The sequence below is a fragment of the Lycorma delicatula genome, chromosome 7 (assembly GCF_047948215.1).
Source record: "Lycorma delicatula isolate Av1 chromosome 7, ASM4794821v1, whole genome shotgun sequence".
In the NCBI taxonomy this organism is placed as follows: domain Eukaryota; kingdom Metazoa; phylum Arthropoda; class Insecta; order Hemiptera; family Fulgoridae; genus Lycorma; species Lycorma delicatula.
Window position 1 is genome coordinate 80,736,507 of NC_134461.1, and position 21,721 is coordinate 80,758,227.

The 21,721-nt window shown below is 30.2% G+C and overlaps 1 protein-coding gene across 5 annotated transcripts in view; it reads left to right on the forward strand.

Moving 5' to 3' along the window:
• Unc50 (Unc50 RNA binding protein) overlaps nucleotides 1–21,721 on the forward strand; it is a 29,744-nt gene that overhangs the window by 3,493 nt on the left and 4,530 nt on the right. For all 5 annotated transcript variants that reach the window (XM_075371218.1, XM_075371216.1, XM_075371217.1 and 2 more), the window contains exons 3-6: nucleotides 7,068–7,219; nucleotides 10,477–10,542; nucleotides 13,410–13,530; nucleotides 18,980–19,119. In XM_075371218.1, the coding sequence (XP_075227333.1) occupies nucleotides 7,068–7,219; nucleotides 10,477–10,542; nucleotides 13,410–13,530; nucleotides 18,980–19,119 (479 nt within the window). The remainder of the gene's footprint in view (nucleotides 1–7,067; nucleotides 7,220–10,476; nucleotides 10,543–13,409; nucleotides 13,531–18,979; nucleotides 19,120–21,721) is intronic.

The following is a 21,721-nucleotide window of genomic DNA, read 5'->3' on the forward strand; positions in this document are numbered from 1 at the left end:
CCAACTCTACAAATAAATTGTCAGCAAGTCTCTTTTATTATAATGGATTGAAATAAAAACGAGAGATTGACTGCATATTAAGTTTAATTTTAACATAAAACACGCTATATGATACATGATATTTATCTATGACAGATGTATGGGTGTTATCCTTACTTGTTATGTCCATTAGTTTGAGTACAGCAATGGTAGAGATGGTCATGCCATTGGCGTCATTCACTGAGCATGCCATGCCAGTTTTGCAGTGCTCCTGAAACAATCTCGCTCACTCGGCACCAGACATTGGGGTACGCGATCCATACTCCCCCTTTCCAATGATATGCATAATTTATATTTCCGGCTGGCTTTTGCACAGGCTGAGGCTGACATATTGAATTTTTATACTTTTTTTTTTACATAAACCATAAATAATTTTTACAGATAAGTATTAACCAAAATACACTTATTATTACTTAAATCGCTCTACCTTGACAAACTCTAAACACAATCATGCAAATCACTGTGCTATCATGATTAAGTTATCTTAGACTTATCAAGTCTGTTGCTACACTGAATGGAAATGAGTGTGACCACCAGTTTTGGTCCCTCTGTGCTGTTCCCCTCCCTGCTTGCCAGTGATGCAAACTCAAAGTTATATCGGCGAACTGACCATGCAATTTATGAAATGACGCCGGATTTATGTTTCTGAGACTAATAGTTAGAGAATTATTAAGGCATGACAATGTAGACCTTTTTGTTATGCTATTAATTTCTGTTCTGATACCTGTATGTTTCAGTGTGATTTTAAAGACGTTTCACATCAAAATAAACAATTTTCATATAAAATATTATTTGGAATTTTGACATAGAATTCTCTTCTGTGTAATAAATAAGATCTGGTATCTGTAAGTATCTTCATCATCTCTCACTCTGTAGGTATCTTCTTCAGTCTCTTATGTAATAAATTCTTGCCCTTCCAAAACAGTCAATCAACCTCTGTCCTCCAGTTACAATTTCAGTTCCTTAATAGTCGTTTTTATTTGTGAGTCTCTTTAATTTTTTTTTTTAACGTTCTTAATATTATACTAGCTGCAGGGTGTGTCTACAGCATGCCTTCGCAGCTAAGCCCTCCTGGCAGGTTGCCCTGGCAGTAAGACAAACTTAACTTCTGCCAAAATATCATGGGATTCTAAATGGATAATCTATAGTATTTTCAGTATTGATTTATTTTTATCGAAAAATAGTAGCAGTATGTTTGATCGGTAAACTGCTAATAATAAACATCGGTACTTACGTATTAACGCCACCGCAACTACAGCTTTATTTAAAAACAAAGTAGTCAATCAGATTTCGGTGGATTAACATTAATTGGATTTCGGTGCTATAACATTAAGGTTATATTATTAATAAGTTGTATATATTATGCATATTTAATGTTAATTATAAGAGGTTAGCGAGCGAAGCGAACGTAGGTTATATTTAGTTAGGTTATTTTGATATACGTACGATTTGTCAGTACACGAAGTCAACATAACCTAAAGCTGTAATCGCAGTGGCGTTAATACGTAATTACCATTTGATCATGTAAGCATGTTCTCAGCTAAGGGGGATGCACACACACACACACACAAATGCCCTTTAGTAGGGTAAGATTAAATATTTTGGAATACATAAATCAAACATATTTGTTTCTTACAAAGCAAACTGAATATAAAACATTATCTAAATTCACATTTTGATGTAGTACATTGCTAGCAATTTTTTTTTACAGGTTAGATATAAGTATATTACAATAGATGTCGATGAAAGAAAATTTTTGATACCATTTATAACTAAAATTAAGTTTGATAAAAATGAGCACTTGCTGCTAAACAAAAATGGCCGCCACTCACAAGCATGCTGGGATAAAAATAAAGAAGACCTGTTTTTGATTGTCAATGTATATGAGAAAAACATAAAAAAATGAAAAAAAAATTTTAAATGGTCAAACAACCTTCATTGGATCACTTCATGGAATTCCATGTATAAATGATTTCAATCACTATCATTTACATAAATATTAAGGTTTCTCATCCATTTCTTTACAAATTTAGCCCAAAATCATGTTATCATCAATGCTTGTTTAATAACTATTACAAAATAAACTATAAAATAACAACTTTTTAGCTGTTGAATAAAATCTTTCTTCTGATTAAATTTGTGCAACTAATACTAACTAGGGGCATTTACGTATATTAAAACTAATACTGAATCACATCTAAACGCTTTCATAAATGAAATATGACAAAATTCAATACAAGCAGAAATAAGAGGCATCTTGCAAACTTGGCACTTTTCATGAAATCAATGAAGTATTAAGATTTAGACATCTGGCAAGCACTAAACAAATTTTAAATTGATAAGAACTATGAACTTATGAAGCTATCTTTTAATTGGGCAAACAATTATAGTAAAGGGAAATTTGTGATGAGATGATTTTAAACAATTGTAAAAGTAAAAGTTTTTTATTAATTTTTGTAGAATTCTCATACTACAGTATTATAAGAATAAGTAAAATAAAAATGATTATTTAATAATAAAAAATAATTATACACCTTGTTTAAAATTGTTTATAAAATCTTTGCATTTAAAGATTATTAGTCTGGATGAGGAGAAGATAAGTAGTTTTAGAGTATTATGATTTTTTAATTAGCAGTTGTAAAAGAAGATGTATATACACATGTTAAATCCAACATCTGTAATGACTGTAAATGACCTGACATGGTCACTTCTAAAAATGACATATCTTTTTCAAAAATAACATCTTATGTTGTACTTATTAGGAAAATAAAGAAGTGAGGAGATTTCCAGCCACTCAAATGAACAGTTGCATAGCAGCATCCCAAAATTTCAGGTGTCTCAAGTGCTTTACATGTGTTGTAGCCTCAAGAAAGACTGGGACAGTTAGTATAAAACAACAAATTAATGAAAAATTCCCTTTTATATTACAAAACATATACTCTGATTAATATGTATCTAATTAAACCCTGTTCTGTATTACATAATTATATTAAGAATTTGTTAAAACAACATGAAACATGTTGTCAAAGAAATTATTCTGTGAAATATGTAGTTAACATGTGTTAAAATATGAAATTTTATCTGTACTCTTGTTGAATTATGTTTCTTTCAATGATAATTGTGTTCTTGAAAAATGAGTAGGCCGTAATGATTTAAAAAATATATTTTCTATTTAATTTTAGTATCTTGTACCATAATCCTTGTATTTGCATGCATGTGTAACTGATGTGTCCTGTTCATGTTTATTAATTTGTTTACTTATTAATGTTTTTAGTGATTTATTTTATAATTGTTTTTAATATAGTTTCCTTAACTATCGATTATTTTTATAAGGTGTAGATTGTTCTATATTATGTAGAATTTATTTCAAATACATTTTAAAAACTTTTTTTATGTAAGTGCAAAAAATTCTAAGAGAGAATTATCCAGGCTTTCACCATTTCCAGTGCAGTAGATCTACATACAAGCATGGAGCTCCATACAACACTCTTAAGAATATCTCTGACAAAATTCTCCACATTGATGTATGAGGACCCTAATTTTGATCACTAACCAAGCAATGATTGCTGTTATTTTATTTCAGCCTTCTTGACTCCTCAGTCAAGTGCCTCAGGAAAGACTTCTAAGACTACTGTCCTCCAGAGTATTAGTACTTGTTAGGATGGTAGTACTAATAATAGTCATGTAGTTATACAAAGTGAGTCAAAATCATGGAAACCCCTCAACAATTTTAAAAATGTTCCAGATAGAATACTGTAACTTTCAGGATGAGGTATAGGTCACTACTTTACCTTTTGATAAGAAATAGAATTTAAACCCCTTTGTGGGGGGGAGGGGTGGCTCAGGAATTGTATCTCAAATATTTTAAATGGTCACATTCTTTGTGTAATGCATCATTTTAAAAGTCGCATTAAGACAAGAAAAAATGGCATAAATAAAAAGTTTGTACGAAATCTGAACCCAAAATGGCAGCGGGATAAAGTTTGGATTTTGAAAAAAATTACATTGATAATTTAAGGAACTGTTATCACAAATAAATAAATTTATAAAAATCTGATTAAATGAATATTATTGAATAAACTTATTAAAAAAAAAAATTATTTATTAAATATAAAGTTTTTTGCTTAATTATGTATATTTCATTTTAATAATTCGAAATGTCCTCCTTCTGTTTGACATTATGCCAGTCTGTTGTAAAAGGACAATACTGCATTATTCAATGATTCCCTAGTGTTATTTGGTGCTAATTCTCAAATTTTGTTTTTTAATCCATTGATATTTTGGGGCTTATTATGATAAATAATACTTTTTAAGTGGCCCTGTAGATAGTAATCCAATGGTGACAAGTCGGGGAGCTCACTGGCCATTCTCCTTGAACCCTTCGGCCAATACATCTTCCAGGAATAAATGCATTTAAGATTTCACATACCTGAAAACTGAAATGACATGTGCACCATCTTGTAGAAAACAAATGTTTTGGAAGTTGGGACCAACAACGTTTTGAATGTTTGAAATGATATGGTTGAGAAGCAAAACCTCATACTTTACTGTGTTTAAATTTCCATCAATAAATATATGCCCTATCAATCGTCCACCAACAATATCCTTCTTTTTTCTCCTTTTGAAGTGGAGGAACCCCATTTACAGGCGCCAAAGCAGTGTCGAACTCACTAATAGGTTCTGCAAGCTGTTACAGAAAATGCATATGTATTCCTGTGCACTACTGACTAAACCTCCACCCCTGGTAATAAACTGCTAATAATAAAGCATTACTTCAGGAGGCTCACACACACACATTCGGTCTCCACAAGCAAACATCATCCATACCACTATACGCACACACTGCACACCACAAATACCTAAAGGAGGAAAACATAAACAAAAAAATAGCACACCTAACAGGTACTAAGACATACCGCACAACAATCATGAAGACATGGCCACAAGACATTACTTATCCACCAAAGCACACTCAACCGTTAATTGAATTTCTACAATCTCACCCAGAGTGCACAACACACACTCACCATCTAACATACACACACACTCTCAAACCCAACTGACCATCAGCCATAATCACTAAAAACGTGAGCAATTTTGAGCAGTAGAGATTGATTGTGGCAAATTTACAAGATTTGATGATTAGTTGGCAACAATGGTGGAATGTGGGAGAGAAAGCTTGGTGGACTTACCATCTGATTGGGAATGTAAGAAGTTGGTGCGGTAGGACTCGCGGATCAATTGATTATAGTCTTCTGCAATTCCACAATCAATTTCTTCTCCGAAAAAGGAAGCATCCTTAATTTTTTACTCCTTCTGTGAGCAATTAGCAGGTCAATTGGCATAACACCTGCCCGCACCTCTGCAGCCTCTCTAGAGATTGTACGATAAGCTACTGAAATCCATAGGCAGCATCTCCTATGCAGTGCAGCAAGTATTCCCATATACCTTTTATACCTCAAAACACCTACCCAGACCTCTGCCCCATATGAGGGAAGAATACACCACACTTGATAACCTTCTCCTGAGTTCTTTGCTCATACATTTGTATATCTGCTCATACATTTACTTTGACTGGATATTGTGTATGTGTCTCACGATACCAATTTGGATTAACATTATTCCAGTTTAATATTGACAATTATGGCAATTTACATTGTCATTTTTTTAAAAAAAAAAAGGTGGCCTCATCACTTAAAACTATGTTGTTTAATAAATTAGGATATGCACAAATATTGTTTATCATAATTTCACGAACTCAAGTCCTCGATTGTCATTAAGTTCTTGCCCAGATGAATTTTGAAGGATTTGAAATTTTCACTTTTTAATGTTTAAATCATTGAAATTTGGCTAATGTTATGTTCTCATGCTGCTGTTCAGGCTGAGGAATGAGGATTTTCAATAAATTTTTGCATAATCTCTAATGATTTGTTATTATTTGTTGCAGATTTAGGCTTCTTTGGTTTTCCCTTACCATTAATGCTGCTTGTTTCTTCCAATTGTTTGATGTTTTTGACAGTATAACTTTTGAAATAGGAGTTACGATTATTAAATGTTACATTGAATAATTCACAAACTTAGTTAAACAGTCTAATTATTATCACAAAAGCCTCTCATTATTAAAAATGTGACCCTCTCCTCTTCACTAAATTACATGTTGATAGCAATGTTAGCAGGTAGCACAGAAAAAATTAATTAAGTAAAAAGCCATGACAAAAAAGGTAAAAAGATGTAAATAACAAAACTGGCTTACAAATGCAGTTTAGGTAGACAAAAAATCAATTAGCCAACTTTAATAAATTCTCATAAGAAAATAACAGTGTAGTAGTGAAACACACTAAATGGAATATTACACAACATGAAATAAGCTTCATTTTTGCAACAGTGGTAAGAGACCAGTATGATTAGGTGACAATATTTATATTTATTTACTCATTAAATTGGAACAAAAATAATTTTTTTGTTAAAAAATAAAAATTATTTAAATTTAACTTTTAAAATAAATTTTAATTAAGTTAGATTAAATGTTTATTTAATTCAGTATAATTTCTTTTTATTTAATTTTATTATTTGAACATACTAAATTTAGTAATTTTCAAAATCCAAACTTTATCCCACCACCATGTAGGATACAAATATTATACCAACTTTTTATTTTACCATTCTTTTTGTGTTAAAGAGACCTTTAAAATGATTATTACCCAAAGGATGTTACCGTTTAAAATATTTGAGTTACAACCCTTGGGCCACTCCCCCTCAAGAAGGGGTTGAAATTCTAATTTTTGTGAAAAAGTGAAGTAGTTGACTGATACCTTACCCTGAAAGTTACAATAGTCTATCTGGAACGGTTTTAAAGTTGTTGAGGGGTTTTAATACTTTTGACTCTCTTATTATGATATATATTAGTTCAATATTTTTGATAATTCTAGTGCTTTGTGAAATCTGATTTTCTTAAAAATAAGTTTTTCAAAGAACTTATTAAGATTATTTACTTTTACCAGTTAGCTAATTATATTTTTTTATTTCAGAAAAGACTGTATGTCTGCCGCAGTGAAAAGATATAGATACCTAAGGAGGTTATTTAAGTTTGAACAAATGGATTTTGAGTTTGCATTATGGCAAATGATGTATCTATTTGTTGCTCCACAGAAAGTTTATAGGAATTTTCATTATCGAAAAGGTAATATAATAATTAATAAATTATCATTGTCAGTCAGAATTATTCTGATTTACTTTACAATTATCAAACAATTCTAACATATTCTTAAACAGCTATTTTTTTTTTATCAAATTAGTGTAGCTGTATAGCGATAAGTGGAAATAAAATGACTGATTTAAATTAATCTTGATGATTCAATTATGTATTTTACAATATAAAATAAATGACTAAAAGAAATGTATATTTACAAACAGTTGTAAATTATTGCCAGTAAAAACCATAGCAAGTTCAACATTCATTCAGTACTCCCATGTGATCCATCAAGTTGGTCTAGTAGTGAGTTTTCATCGCAAATCAGTTGATTTAATGGTCAAGAGTTCTAAGTTTCAAATATTAGTAAAGGCAGTTACGTTTATATGGATTTGAATACTAGATCATGGATACCAGTGTTCTTTGGTAGTTGGGTTTCAATTAACCTAACATCTCAGAAATGGTCGACCTGAGAGTGTACAAGACTACACTTCATTTACATTCATACATATCTTCATCTGAAGTAATACCTTATAGTTGTTCCAGCAGCTAAACAGAAAAAGAAAGTACTCCATTTTATTTATGATTTTAAGGATATTGTTACTGTTTATTTTTTATTTTTCCTTGACAATAAAAGCTGCTAACTTAAAAAACTATTATAAACTACTATATATAAAAGTCAAAAAACCCCAAAGTTATGTTTTGTTTTATTTGTTGATGCTCTTTGGGTTGATCAGGTGATCATCAGGGTAACTTTTGTATCTAAAAAAACATAAAACCTTTTTCTAAAACAGGTGAACAGATTTATCTTATATTTACTCATCATTTTTGGATTCCTTTTATAACTCTGTACAACCCACCAGCTGGCTTTACATTCCACACAGTTTGGTTCCATGTAACAATAATTTTACAGGTATTTTTAGAAAAATTATGTACCTTATGTAAGTTAGAATAAAAATTTATAAATAGTGTACTACTGCTGTTCATAGGCGTATTTATTTTAGTACTCATTTTAATTAGTTATGTACATCAACTACTGCTGATATAACTGGAGTATTGTTGTGAACATATATAAATAAATTTGCTACAGAAATGCTATTTGCTTGTAAAATATAAACCAGTGATAAATTAGAATAAGACATTATAATTTATAAAAGACATTAAAAAAAGATATCATATTTTTCATAAGACATTATGAAAAAGCTTGGTCCTAAATATATATATAATTTTTTTCTTTCTTTCTTTTTCAGCAGCAAGTACTGAATGCACTGGTTTATATTGTAGAAGTAGATAGCATTTCTGTAGCAAATCTATTTGTATCTGTTGCAATAATATTCCAGTCGTAGTCCGCATTATTTGTCATGCATAACCTAATTAAATTGAATGCAAAAATAAATAAGCCCATTAAGTATTTATGGACAAAGTGATTTGTGTGAAGGTTAAGTTTGAAAATGTGATTTTAGTTTCAAGAAGCCAGGGCAAATGTTCCTAACAAAGAATGTAACAATTGACCATCTGTGATTACAAATGATTCTTTGTTAAAAAGTGGATGAAAAAATTCATGAAAGCAGATGACTTTCAGTTTTACAATCAAATGAATTTCCAAATGTTTTGTGTTCAGTGACTTACAAAAATTGTAGTGACAAAACTGGATTACAAAATTGTATACCAGGTAGATGTTAAAATGTTGATAGATGGACAAAGGGAAAAGTGACTTGCTCCTGCTGAAACATTTCAATAGCACTACCAAAATGAAGGAGATGAACTGCTTGTCAGTGATGAGTTTTTTATATTTACTTGTGTTGAAGTAGAGCTCCAATTTATGCAGTGATAACATTCATAATCTCCAAGACCAAAGAAGTTTAAGCAAAATTAATGGCTATTATTATTTTTTGTCAAGAAAGGGATATATTAATTGAGTTGCTTGATGGTATAAGTACTTAAATACCAATATTTATTTTAAACTCTTAAAAACCTTTGGTATACTATACAAAAGGTGTGGGAAGCTGTCTAATGGAATTTTGTTTCTGCATGACAATGCTCAACTGCATGCTGCATAAAAAAATCTTTCAAAAATTAGTGACTTCACTTGGGAATCACTGAATATCTCTTGTACCATTCTGTTCTTGCACATAACAATTATTAACTATTTCTACATTTAACACAAAAGCTTACATCGTAAAGGTTTGAAAATTATGAACTGAAAGATGATGTTATTAATTGGTTTAAATCACTGCAGGATAACATTTTGAAGACAAAATAACAAAGCTACTTGAATGATAGTATAAAAAATGTATTCCAGTGAATGGCAACTGCATGGAAAAGTTATAAATGTAAGTTTATTTTAATTTAATAAAGTGTTTTCTGTGTCATTCACTTTTATTTTTATATTAAAGTGGCCCTCACTTAAAAACATGCTTTATACATAGTCATATATTGGATTATGATAAATTTAATATATATTATTAATTAAATGTAAATTTTTTAAACCCAGATGTGACGTATAAAATTGATTATTATACCCCCCTTTATCTCAAAATGTCACATTTTTTTAAAGTCCCTTCCAACCCGTGTAGCATGACTTTATTTTTGAACATTTCTTAACTATATTTTTGTTTAAAAAATCATTTTTGTTTCAAGATTTAATTTCTTCAAATGATTTTGCAGGATGTCGCATATTATTTATGCTTAGTTCCCAGAAAAAAATTTTTCTTGTAGAAGAAAACAGTAACTGTGTAGGATGGAGATAATTATTTTTTATTATTAAAAAAAAAAACATATATAATTTATAATAATTATATGTATCTACAATTAAAAAAGTACTTCATTGAAGTATGACAAATTTTTATATTTTTTTAAATTTTCAGTGATATGGTTAACATAGCTATCTATATACCAGCAATCTATATTAACTAACTTGTTTAACTTCAGTTATCTAAGGGAATTGATTTAATAAATGTGGCTTCAACTGTTGGCATTTATCTTTCAGTTTTCAGAATTGTACTCCCTGTCACTATCTTGTCATTGTGAATAAATAAAATTTAAGGGATGCAATTACTCTCTTAAAAAAAAAAAAAAAACTTAAAACACTATCACAGTTATCATACTTTTATGCTACTATGTCAGATAAAAATTACAAACATGTAAATAAAATGACTGAGTCTTAGATGAGTTTTCAACATAATTAATGCAATATATCATTTCATTTCAAATTTTTACATTAATTTGCTTGTTTTTTGTTTTTTCAGAAACCAAATCACAGTTTGCCAGAGATGACCCAGCTTTTTTAGTATTACTTAGTTTTTGGTTGTTTGGTAAGTTTTATGTAAATTAGTTTCATCGGGGTTTTTTTTTTGTGTAGTATAAATTAAGTATTAAGAGTCAGGACCAAGCAGTAAATTCCATTAAGTATTAAATCATGTATTAGACTTATTATGTATTTGAATTAATGGTAGTAAAGCATGAATGGTGAGAGGTAAAATAGGAAATGAATAAAAAAAAAGCTGAATGAGATTCTCCTTCCCAAGCATAGTTGGGAATTAATGAATTGGTAATGGAAAAGTGAGGAAGATGAACCAGCTGTAAAGAATTCAGAATGGAATAAGGGGGTGTGCCGAACTGTGCTGAGTAAAGGTAAACCGCATTAAGCAGCGAGGGCTGGATACCCTAGATGATTAATAAACTAACAGAAGATAGTAATAATTGAAGAGCTTTAACACAATGACTTTTAGACAGATGGAATGGTATCAGTTGTGTCCACCGTACTACTGTAATGTAAGATAAAACTTTTTTAATGTCCTCGGCAAAGTGGTAACATCTCAGCCTTTCAGCCGAAAGATTCCAGATTTGAACTCCGGTCAAGCTTAGATTTTTCACATACTTAGAAATCTCTGTTTCATATTCCCAAGGATAAGTTTTGAGCTTGTGTTATGAATTAATTACAAAAATATTACTTCAAATAATTATTTAATAATTTCCGAAGAAATCTTAACATCCTTCTAGAAAGGTAAATGAGACCACCATTCACTTTATCCATCAGTGAAACATTTTTACTCTTTACTGCTTGTTACTTTCAAAATCTCAGAAGAAGAATGGCTTTTCTCTGTTATATCTACATATTATATTAATCATTATTATTCTTTGCTAGCAGGAAGGGGTGTTTATCTTAATTACACCACTGTTTTTTACTTCCTTGTATGAAGTAAAGCAAGTATTGTGATTGCAAAAAATTTCAGTTTCCAGATTTCAATGGAAATATCCATTTTGACCATCTCTGAATCCATTTTGACTAGTTTCGGCGTGATGTCCATATGTACATATATATCTCACATAACTCAAAAATGATTAGCCATAGAATGGTGAAATTTTGGATTTAGGACTGCTGTAACATCTAGTTGCGTACCTCCACTTTTGATTGCAATCAACTGGACCAAAAGTGTCCAAAAAAAAACCCAAAATCATAAAAATTTAGATTTAGGACTTTTTCTTAACTGCAGTAATAAGTCCTCATTGAGAGCTTTTCAACAATATATCATAAGTGGTACTTATTTTCATTGGTTACAGAGTTACAGCCAAATAAAATTGTAATTAATGAAATATTTGGATCTTACAAGGCGAAGGCACATCAGTTTGAATCTGACTTCCTCCTTTATTAACTTTTTTTTTTTATTTTTTTTTTTTGTTTTCAGTCATTAGACTGGTTTGATCAGCCCTCCAAGATTCCCTATCTAGTGCTAGTCATTTCATTTCGGTATACCCCCTACATCCTACATCCCTAACAATTTGTTTTACAAACTCCAAAGCTTGGCTGCCTGTACAATATTTTCCTTCTACCTGCCCCTCCAATATTAAAGCGACTATTCCAGGTTGCCCCTATAAGTCTGTCTCTTTGTTTAACTATATTTTTCCAAATGCTTCTTTCTTCATCTATTTGCCACAACACCTCTTCATTTGTCACTTTATCCACCCATCTGATTTTTAACATCTCCTATAGCACCACATTTCAAAAGCTTCTAATCTTTTCTTCTCAGGTACTCCGATCGTCCAAGTTTCACTTCCATACAAAGTTACGCTCCAAACATATACTTTCAAAAATATTTTCCTGACGTTTAAATTAATTTTTGATGTAAACAAATTATATTTCTGACTGAAGGCTTGTTTTGCCTATCTATTTGGCATTTTATATTGCTCCTGCTTCGTCCATCTTTAGTAATTCTTCTTCTCAAATAACAAAATTCCTCTACCTCCATAATCTTTTCTCTTCCTATTTTTACATTCAGTGATCCATCTTTGTTATTTCTACTACATTTCATTAATTTTGTTTTGTTCTTGTTTATTTTCATGGGGTAGTTCTTGCGTAGGACTTCATTCATGCCATTCATTGTTCCTTCTGAATCCTTTTTCTCTCAGCTAGAATTACTATATCATCAGCAAATTGTAGCATCTTTATCTTTTCACCTTGTAGTGTTACTCTGGATCTAAATTGTTCTTTAACATGATTAACTGCTAGTTCTATTTGAAGATTAAAAAGTAACGGGGGATAGGAAAATGCTTGTCAGACTCCCTTTATTATTACGGCTTCATTCTTATGTTTCTTAAATGTTGGCAATTATCTTCTATCTCTGTATTTCAACCCTAATTTTTTTTAAAATGCTGAAAATTTTATTCCAGTCTACGTTAACGAATGCCTTTTCTAGGTCTATAAATGCCAAGTATGTTGGTTTGTTTTTCTTTAATCTTCCTTCTACTATTAATCTGAGCGCTAAAATTGCTTCCCTTGTCCCTATACTATTTTCGTACTATTTTTTTTAATATATTGATGTATTAATTATTATTAACCTCAGATTGTAAAATATTTTTACAATAAATAATAATTCAATAATAATAATAAAAAAAAAATATCAGAAGTTATTAATGAAATACAATTTTATGTACTTTTCATTTAAAAAAAATGTGTATATGTACTATATGTGTATGTGTATATGTATGTATGTGTCTGTGTATATGTAATAGGCGTACAAGGAAGTCATTTAGTGTCCACATCAAAATTTTTAAAAAGTTATGTTCAATTAAACAATGATATGTTGTATAACTAATGAATCATGGATTTCATTTTATTATTTTATTTCTGATGAATTTCATAATTAATTAATGTTAATAAGACAATTTTCTTTTGTTACAGTGTCATCAGTTGGATTTACATTTGTTCTTGGACTAGGTGTATATGAATTTTGTAAATTCCTTCTGTATGTAATTTTTGTTGATTGTATTGGAGTAGGATTGTGTGTTGCTACTGTTTTATGGTAAGTTAGATGTTTTTCTTGATTTTAATTTGTGAAAACTGTAGTAATTAATTTTTTTATACATTATAGATCTGAATTGTACTGTTTATGTAGTTTATACATGTCCCACCCCACAGTAATTTGTAATATTTCAATAACTCAATTTTATTTATGACTGGTTCAACAAGTTGCTATTTTTGACTCCTAACTTTTTATAATCTTAACAGAAACATGAATTTATTTTTACGTGATTTTTATTTTTTTACTCCTTAAAATATAGCAATTTAGGATTGTACAAAAGAGACAACATTGAGAAGAATAATAAATCAAAGAATCTTTTAGAGTAATATTGATCAAGTTAGTCATCTATTGAAAATTTTAACAATTTAACTGAGGTGAGAAAATGAAAGAGGCTGCTTGCTGCCAGTTTCTGTCGTTTTTCCTCCTGGTAGCTAGATCACTTAATTTGAGAAAAAAGTTATCATATTTTCATCATTTGTCATTTGAATCATGTTTGATTAATTTCTACAGTCCACATATGTAATGTGGTCTTAACTTTTTGTAAAAAAAAATTCTTGAATCTTAATTGTTCATCATCAGTTAATATAAAATATCTGAATTTGAGTGTACCATTATCACATAACTTGTTTGAGACATATTCATATGAGCCGTTTGGCTCATTAAAAAATATTAACTCGTGAGAAAAGGCTTTTACTTACAGTTTTAGTTTACTACATATCTACTTCACTTTTCCACATAATTGCCATTCATTTGTAAGTACTTTTCCTAACACTGCACCAGTTTCTTGATCCCTCTGCTTAGAAGTTCACCACCTGTCAATTGAACCAGTTGACAGCAGCAGTCTTGAGTTCCTTATCATTTTCAAACCATTATCCACCAAGCCACTTTTTCAAATGCAACAAGAGGATGTAGTCGCTAGGTGCAAGGTTGGGACTATAATGTAGGGTGGTCAAAAAGTTCCCAACGAAAATCTTGAATCTTGGTTAAGGCAGTGGTGTGAGGATGCGTGTTGTCATGAAGGAGGACCATTTTGGACAACAGTTTCTTGCATCATCGATTTTGGATTGCACGTCTCAGTTTGATGAGCATTTCACAGTACACATCAACTGCAGTTGTTGATCCACGTTCCATGAAATCAACCAAAATGACACCCTTTTCATCCCAAAAAACTGTAGCCAACATTTTTTGACTTGAGTATGAAGATTACTTAAACTTTTTCAGTTTTGGGAACTTGAATGGCACCACTGCATTGACTGTTGTTTCAATTCTGCATTGGTAGGATATTCACGTCTAGTCACCCGTAACAATGTGGGAAAACAAATCATCTCCATCTTGTTGATAGCGGTCCAAAAATGCTCGTCCACTGCACATTCTTTGCAGTGAGTATTTTTGGTACCCACCTTAGACACAATTTGTGATATCCAAGCTTTCTGTGACAATTGTGTAGATAGAGGTGCATCCAACATGTGGAAATTCATCAGCCAGAGCACTAATCATCAATCACATCGCAGTTTTTGATCCACATGCTCAACGATTTTGTTGATCTGAACACTGGGCCTGCCACTCTGCTCCTCATCATGCACATTTGTATGGCCATTTTTAAAGTCTCGACATCATTGTCTAATTTTTCCTGTACTCATTACTGTAGGTCCATACTCTAGACACAACTCCTGATGAATTTCAGCAGCTGAAGATCGTTTTGCACACAAAAATAGAATCATTACGTGCACTTTACAACTGGCAAGAGAAACAATTGTCGCAGACATTGCGATCTGCATTCTACTATATCAACAGGCAGGCAAATGACTACTATATCAAAACAACAACTGTAGTGGTTTTGTAAATAGCCGATAGATAGCCCTGCACGTGTGAAACTGTGTTCAGACCCACTAATATTTAAATGTAAGCCAATGGCCCTTACTTTATGAATAAGCCTTGTATATATTGGGATGCCAGCAGTGAAACATCTATTATAGACAAAAAGTGCTGTTAACAAAAACATTTTAGAATAAGATTAGATCATCTGAAGTTATTGTTTATTATCTATAACAATAACTTCTTTAGTATTGATTATAAAAATGTATGTTTGTGTGTGATTTATTGTAAATTGATCAAATAATTTAAAATAGTAGAGACCATGATCAGTTCAAAGAAGTGTCATACATAAGTAGCTACAATTTTTAAAAACATTAATATGTAAATAATGATTTTAAAAATTGATAATTTTAAGATCTTATTAATTAAAAAAGAAGATAATGTTTCAAAACCAAAAAGCACATCAACTGGAATGTTCTGTTCAAGTCTGACGGTGTTTCTCTAATTAATAATGATATTTTAATAATCAATAAAATTGATGGTAAGACAATTTAAACTCTTTATTCACTTTACCTTATTGACTGTCATTATGAATATAGGAATCAACCAATTGTATAAGAAATCAGAGCTCATTGATTGAAAGATACTTTTCAATCCTTAGGTTAAATGTAATCTTTATTTGTAATAATAACTTATTAAATTTGCATCTGATATGAAAAGTTCCCAGTTTCATGTTCTCAGGCTCAGAGCTTCAGAATGTAAAATAAGTATAGCCAACAATACTTTAAATTTCCCTGCTTGTTATGCAGTTTAAACCAGTTATCAGTGAATACTCTAGTAAAACTTTACTGAACGAACATTCTTCTTATTATTACTGTTCTCTGAATTACTAATTAATTTCTAACAATGTTTATCTTGTTTTTGGCAGTTTTATGACATATTTTGTTTTTTATAAATTATTAAAAAGTTAGTTTTTCTGCTACTTCGGGGTCTTATACTTGATTTACGAAATGTATATTTATATATTTTATGTATTTAGTAAACCGTAAATCATTGCCTTTGAACCAACTTAACAGCTTATACCATTTTTGTATAATGATTGTTACAAACTTTTAATTTTGTTGGCCAATTTGAAGTGAACCCAGTGGCTGATTGCAGCCATTTGTGTAGTTTTTGTAATTCTCTAACAATGCTTAATTCAAAATCAAAATCTGAGATAAAAAGTGTTCACACACATACATATTGAATTCTATAATGAACTGTTTGTTTCTTTAAAATTGCCTTGTTAATGAATTATTTGATGGTTTATCATTTTATTTTTGACTTTAAATTTGTACATTTTTCTGATTGTTTTAAATTTTTATCATTATTGTTAACAATCTATATTTATTATTTTGTGCTTAATGAATATTAGCTATTATGTTATATTGATAAATTTTTAATTTCCACTTTTGTTGAAGCTTTTATTTGTATTTTTTTAATCACCAGTCATTTGAATGTTATAATGTTAGTATTCATAATATTCTCTACTGGACAATCAATAAATACAAATTCTGCACTTGCCAAAAACCACATCCACAATTATATATTTTAAATAATTTAGTTAATAAATTTGAAATCTTTTTATGAGGAATAATATAATTTATAATTAAAAATTAAATAGAAAAATAATAAATTACTTAAATGATAAACAAAATTTAAATAAATATAAACATATATATTAATGACACAGGCTGAAAAAAAAAAATAGTTTATTTAGTGGCTTCCAATCCTACTTTCCTTTAAAATAGTCAGTCCCTTTCTGACTCCCAGTCATCCTAGGATTGCTAGGAACAAGCAATTTTATAGCCTTCGTTTGGAATGGCTACCACCTATGTTGTTTCATGTGTCATTATGCTATCCTGGTCATCAAATTTGAAAATTTCAGTGGCATCTTCAGCTTGGGGAACAACCAGAAATGATAAGTGGCCATGTATGTCAAATAATATGGCAAATTGAAGAGTCTGTGCATTGCTAGGAAATCTTGAATTAGGTGTGACGAAATGGGCAGGTATGTCATCATAATGCAATTGTCACTTGCATGATTCCCACCTGTCTGGTCTCTTATGCTGAACTGTATCACAAAGTTGACACAGAACCTCCAGATAAGTTTGTTTGGTCTTCTGGTATATATTCATAATAAATTCTGTAGTAAAAAACAAAAAACGTTAGCTCACTTTCATTTTTCTTCTTGCTTATCTTTCTTTCTTTGGTCTTGTGAGTGATGGTGATTCCACTTTGACGACTGAGTTTAGTTTCTGGGTTGTAGCCATACACCAAAGATTGACCATCAGTTATCAAGAAAGTTAGAATCACAATTGATTCTAAAATTTCAGCACACTCCAGCATGCTCTGGGAAATATCAAAATGCTGTACAAGCAAAAGAAAAGCAGCTTTGGCACAAATTTTGTAGCCACCCTGTCCATGCTCAAATCATCTAGTAAAATCATATGTACAGAACTATCGTTAATTCCAATGCTATTTGGAATTTCTTGGGCAATCAGGCAACAATTTCCAATTGATAATATAGTAGATTGTTAATATCATTTAGATCTTGGCTTGTTGGGCGCTTTCGCTGAAGATCAGCCATTTTAAAACTGTTATACCACTCTTTAATTTATGTAATCCCTACAGCTTCAGTCCCAAGAGCCTACATAATTTCACAAATTGTTTTGTTTTGGATACCACCAATTTTTTAGTAGAACTGGATGCACTAAAATTGTTCAATGTGTTCCATCATTATATATAAAATAAAATGTAATTATAATCATTATATACAAAATAATAATCACATTATATATAAAATAATAATGTGTGCAAACCTGTTCTACACTACAAAAGTCACAAAATCACACTAGGTACTAGGTACGATGAGTACATACTAACGCTGCCCTCTACCAAGTTTTACTAGTCGCATTCAAATACTTTTCAAGAAAAAAAATATGGTGGAATAATTTTTTAACAAACTCTGTTTTATAAGGTATGAATATTTCTTTTAAATAGGATGAAAATGATTTTTAATGATGTGTAAAATGTTATTTCATAGTCTAAACTCCAGTTTTAATGTTATTTATGGTTTCCATTTAATTGCCTTTGTTATCCAAGATAGTTCAGTTTGCATTATATTCTGTAATCAGGATTCTACTGTGTTTATTAAACACAAAAAAAATAATTTTGTTTACAGATTATGACTATTCAGACAATAAACTTAGACAGCTTGTAGATAGCAACTATCTGCAAAGATTGAATGATTGGCTAGATTAACATTAATTCTTCATCCCCATAATTGTTAATAATCCTGAATTTATACATTTGCTTTAACATTATTTTTTAATGTATGTATGTTACCTAAATGAAATACAATTTTGTATAAGTTCATCAATACAATGAAGTTGATTATATACCATAAGGTATATTAAGAATAAGGTTTGAAACTATTCAAATTTTTAAAAAGGTAAAAGTATTGTTTACAAAATAAGTTATAGTTATATATACAATAATTATGATATCAGTTTTTATTACATCCTTAGCAAATAGTTTATTTCTTTTTATTTATATTTCTCTTTAAAGTAAGTAATTAATTAATTTTTTTCAGGTATGTAAGCAATAAATATTTTTTGAAACCTAATTATAGAGGACAAGACGTTGAATGGGGTTATGCATTTGATGTTCATCTTAATGCGTTCTTTCCACCACTTATAATTCTACATGTATTACAGTTATTTTTTTATCATGGTATGTTTAAAACATAATATTTATTTTTTATTTAGTGAGTTGTTTGTGATATTAATGCTTAGTTCTAATACAGAAATTAACTTTTTTTTTGTAAAATTAGAGTAAATTATAAAGTTTTGAGTAACTTTGTGGTAGTAATAATAATAATAATAATAATAATAATAATAATAATAATATGAGCACTATTCAGAAAATAACTTTTGATTCGTTATTAAAATCTTTTAGCTACTCTTCTACATAACTGCTGTCCAAATTAAGACACTTTTCATATCTGTAAACAAGTTTTTGAATGCCCTTGTCATAAAACTCTGCCACCTGTGAATTAAGCCAGATAATAACAACTTTTTCAACTCCTCGTAATTTTAAAAATGCTGTGTCCTTAACCATTTCTTCACTTTTGGGAAAAGGTGAAAATCACTGGGAGCCAAATCAGGGCTGTATAGAGGATAGTTAAACAACTCTCATTTAAAACTGTCGATCTGGCGTTGAGTGCATACTTACAGTATTAGGCGAGCATTGTCATGAAGAATAACAATGCGTGAACTCAGCATGCTGCATTGTTTGCAAGGGCTATACTTTTGTAAGGCCCTTCTCAATTTCTTGAAAGTCTTGCAGTAAGTTTCAACATTAATTGTTGGGTCTCTTTCCATTAAATCAACTAAAATCATTTCGACGCAATAAGTTCATCTGTGATAATTGAGGGTCGACCACTTTTTTCATTGTCGTGAATGTTTATTTGACCTTCCTGAAACATACAACACCATTGTCTTCTTGCACTGTTACTCATGATATTCTCTCCATATACTGCACAAGTTCAATGAATTTCAGCTGCTGACAAATATTTTGCATTAAAGAAAGGGATGATGGCTGTACTTCACAGTCGGGCGGATTTTCTGACAATAGCCATTTCAAATGAGAGTTTATAGGAATAAACAAGCAAATGATATTTCCAATAACATTACTACAACTGCACGGAACTGGAGGATTATTCAACTGTGCAAAGACAGAATTACTATCCCCCCCACTCCTTTTCACAATACCGTGGACCAGAAGTTAATTTCCAAATAGCCCTCGTATTTGAACATTAATTTTAACGATTGTCACTTTTTACAAAATAATAATTCTCATTAATAAAACTGAATAATGAGATTTAAACTTAAATGAACAACTGATATAATAGTGTAGTAAAGTATATAGATCAATCTAAAATTTGGATGTCAGGTTTTTTGTGAATGTCGTTTCACAATCCCTTAATCCAAAAAATGTAAAAAAAACAGCAGAAATTTCCTGAAGGCAAATGTACATATGTGTGTTGATCTGTATTTTAATTAATATGTCTGGACTGGTTGAACACACATTCTTTGAAAATGGCTCAATTAATTTCTGTGTATGAGGGATTGATAATATTAAATTTTTTAAAAAATTAAAAAAGGGGAGGGGTAGTTTTTGCCATTTTGGAATTTTTACTTTTTGTATAGTGGTCATAGAAAAGAGTTTTAGGATGATGAAAATACTTAAATTCCAAATTGACTTAAAATTATAAAATTTTAAGACAGTTAATCAGCTTTATCTCAAATCTCAAAAACCTGTTGACTAAAAAAAGTTGAAATTTGGCTCAAACTTTTGGCTGTGTATTCGTTTGTCCAATGGGATATCACGATACCCATATTTTTTCCCTGTCAGATGTTGGCCATATTTAAGGGACTGATTCAGAACATCCAAATAAATAAAAAGCATTTATGCGGACAAATTCCATAGTTCATTTTATTTTCCTTCTCTCCACCATATTTTTCCCCCTGCCAATAGCTAGGTCTTTATCTTTACTACATTTTTCATGTAAGTCTACTTTGAAACCAGTCTATTTTATTTACAATGAAAGAAATTCTTCATAATAGATATTTCTGTATTTTTTCTTAGTACATTAGTAAATTTTCATTTCCATTGTAAAAGATCAGGAAGTTTTAACATTTAAAAAAGTATAAAGATAGTTATTTCCGTTCTGGGGATACTTAGCAAAATGTTTTAAACACTGATTCTTGTTATTAATAACAAATTAAAGAAAAGCCAGATGAAATTGAAATGCTTTGAGAGGTGCTCTGAAAATAAGTAAAAGAGATCAAAATATTGATATTATGTTTTTCTGCCTTAACAGCAATGATTGTTGTGGAGAGTAGGCTCAAAGGGTCATATTTGATTCAGATTCAGGCTTCATCTTTCCTTTTACATTCTGTAACATGTAACATTGTGATGCTTTGTTTGTGTGTATTCTTTTTTTAATAATGAAATAATTCAGTAACATTCTGACCACTGTGCTAATAAAATCGAATATTATATAAAATACAAACAAACACAGTAATAAGATAAGTTAAACTTACCTTATTTTTAATTTTCAATAACCAGTAAAACTTAATAATCCAGTCATGACTGAGGATGCGAGATCCCGCGGAAGTACTTTCATGAAAAATTAAGGTAAAATATATCTTATCTCAATATTATGTACGAGGTGGTTTATTTAATAGAATTTAAATGTGTGTGTATGTGTATTTTTCATACTTAGTGACATAATTGTAATAAAATTTCTATTAATTACTTTTTTTATTTT